Raw genomic sequence first — 2,920 nt, 5'->3', positions numbered from 1 at the left:
ACCTTTGCCCTTCCTTGGATTTGGGCAATCTCTTTTGAAGTGACCTGGTTGATTACAGTTGTAGCAATTTCTGACTCTTGATTTGGATCGGTTCTTTGACTTCCCACGAGCTCCGGATCTACCATAGTTGTTCGAACTCCTTTGATAACTCCTGCCTCTACCTTCTGTGATGAGAGCCTGTCCTTGATTTTCAGGCTTCTTTCTCATCTTCTCATTGAGTAGAAGAGCCGATGTGACATCTTTCAACTCAATAGTAGTCTTACCGTGCAGGATGGTTGTTGCCAAGTTATCGTACGAAGATGGCAACGAGTTCAATAGCAAGATGGCTTTATCTTCTTCCTCGATTTTCACTCCGAGGTTGGCAAGCTGTGTGATTAGTCCGTTAAACACATTTAAATGTGACAAAAAATTCGTACCTTCACTCATGTGTAGGGCGTATAACTGCTTCTTCAGGTACAATTTATTTGTCAGCGTTTTGGACATGTATAGGCTTTCCAACCTTGTCCAAATTCCTCGTGCAGTGTCTTCATCAATGATGTTATTTACCACATCATCTGATAAGTGCAACCTAATTGCACTAGCAGCTCTTTCATCCAAGTCAGCCCAATCCTCAGCTTTCATGGTATCAGGCTTTTTGGAATCAACATCTAGAACCTTGTGTAATCCTTGTTGGATGAGCAGATCTCTCATCCTTCTTTGCCATGTTGAGAAACCGTTATCTCCGTTGAATTTTGCTACCTCGTACTTTACTCCGGACATTTTTATTTTTTCACCAAGTATAGTACTACCGACAGTGAATAGTATTTCAGTGAACGAGCAGAACCCGTGCTCTGATACCAGTTGTTGGGAATAAACCCCTTACCAAAATAATATTCACGGTAATAAAGCGGAATAATAATGTAGCACCGAGATACGGTAATTAACAAGAATAAAAGAGTAACAATGACACCAAAATTTTTACGTGGAAAACCCTTCTGAATAAGGGAAAAAACCACGACCCCGAGAGGAGCAACTGATATCACTATAGTAAGGAATTTTACAACTTTGTAGGTCGGAGGTAAATACTCCAAAGACCACTACAACACTCAAAAGAAATAACCCTCTTTTGATATTCCCACCTCACTACAATATCGCTCTCTCTCTATTTTCCTCACAGACTATTTTCTTATACCTTGTCTGTGAAACCTTACTCTTTCTTTCTCTCTTTGTTGGTGTGAAGAAATGAGAGTTGAAGCTCTCCTTTTATAGCCAAAGCTTCACCCTCTAAAGCCTACAATATTTGACAATTTACACACACTTTTCACAATTCAACAAAGTTGGCTACCAAACCAAAGAAATTCAACAAGGTTGGCTACCAAACCAAACTAATTCAACAAGGTTGGCTACCAACCAAACCAAGTCAACAAGGTTGGCTACCAAACCAAAGAAAACTCTTATTAGGCACATGCCTAATACTTCTTCAATGAGATGGACATCATCAATATGCAGATGGCATTATGATCTTTATAGCTGGTTGCACTAAATCAGTAAGAATGGTCATAAAAGTGGTAAAGAAATAGGAGACAGTATTAGGACAGTTGGTCAACCAAGACAAAAGCTTTTTCTTAACAGATCCCAAGGCATCACCATCCAGAATAAACAAAATGAGAAATGCTACAGGATTCTTGAATAAAGAATTCCCATTTGTTTATCTGGGATGTCCTATATTTGTGGGAAGGAAGAGGATAGTCTACTTTGATGGATTAGTTTCTAAGATATCAAAAAGACTCAATGGATGGCAAGGGAAGATACTGTCACATGGAGTAAAACTAACTTTAGTTGAACATACTTTGCAGGCAATTCCAACATGCATACTTGCAGCCATGAATCCGCCAAAAGCTACTTACAAAACATTGAAAAGATACTTTGCTAATTTCTTCTGGGGAGCTACCAATGACAAGTCCAAATATCATTGGAGTTCTTGGGGTAACTTGTGCTATCCCAAAGAGGACAGAGGAGGGTGGAATTGGCATCAGATGTCTGCAAGACATTGGAGACACATTACAATCAAGAGATGGTGGAATTTCAGAACTCAACAAAATCTATGGACTAACTTTCTTAGAGCAAAGTACTGCTCTAGAGGACATCCAGTGGTATTTAAAGGAGCAACCAAACAATCACACATATGGAGAGATATGATGAAGATAAGAGGGAAAGCAGAAACCAACATATGTTGGATGATTAATAGAGGAGATTGTAGCTTTTGGTGGGACAATTGAACTGGCAAAGGACCATTGGCTAACACATATCCAATAAAATCCAGATCTGCCAAGCCAACAATAAAGGAGTTTATTCAAAATGGAAGGTGGAACCTACAGAAATTGAGGGAAGCACCGCCAGGAAACATGGTTCAACAGGTCCAAACAGTGAATATTGGAAATCAACCCAAGGAAAACTATACAATATGGGAACGTGCAACAAATAGAGATTTCTCCAATGCCTCAGCTTGGCAGATCACTAGGAGAAGGAGACCTGTAAACTTCGTGCTCTCAAAGGTGTGGAATAGGAATATCCCCACTAAGATCTCATTCTTATCTTGGAGATTATTTCAAAAAGCTTCCTTTTCAGGAAGTTTAGCTCAGACCTGGAAACCAAATGGTATCAAGTTGTGTTTCAGGAAGTTTAGCTCAAACCTAGAAACCAAATAGTATCAAGTTGTGTATGTTGTTTAGTACCCGAATGTGAGACTATACAACATACATTTGTAGAAAGTCAACCTGCTGCTTACCTTTGGAGAAACTTTGGTGATCCATTGGGGATTAATGGTCAAGTGAACAATATTAAGAGCTTAACAACTCAATGGTGGGGGTGTTAGGCCAAATGATGTTCACAAATACCTAATACAGATTACTCATATTATAATATTATGAGAATTGTGGAA

The 2,920-nt window shown here is 39.1% G+C and overlaps 1 protein-coding gene across 1 annotated transcript; it reads left to right on the top strand.

The window, feature by feature from the left end:
- Nucleotides 1-1,643: 1,643 nt before the first annotated feature.
- Nucleotides 1,644-2,258, top strand: LOC138879188 (uncharacterized). The gene has a single exon (XM_070158782.1). It carries the CDS (start codon nucleotides 1,644-1,646, stop codon nucleotides 2,256-2,258), a length of 615 nt encoding a protein of 204 aa, XP_070014883.1.
- Nucleotides 2,259-2,920: the final 662 nt, after the last annotated feature.

This window comes from Nicotiana sylvestris, chromosome 10, assembly GCF_000393655.2.
Source record: "Nicotiana sylvestris chromosome 10, ASM39365v2, whole genome shotgun sequence".
Taxonomy (NCBI): Eukaryota; Viridiplantae; Streptophyta; class Magnoliopsida; order Solanales; family Solanaceae; genus Nicotiana; species Nicotiana sylvestris.
This window is presented reverse-complemented; position numbering and strand designations above follow the sequence as displayed.

Excerpts from the sequence above, each read along its gene's own strand:
- LOC138879188 (XM_070158782.1), top strand. The coding sequence starts at position 1,644 with ATGAGAAATGCTACAGGATTCTTGAATAAAGAATTCCCATTTGTTTAT.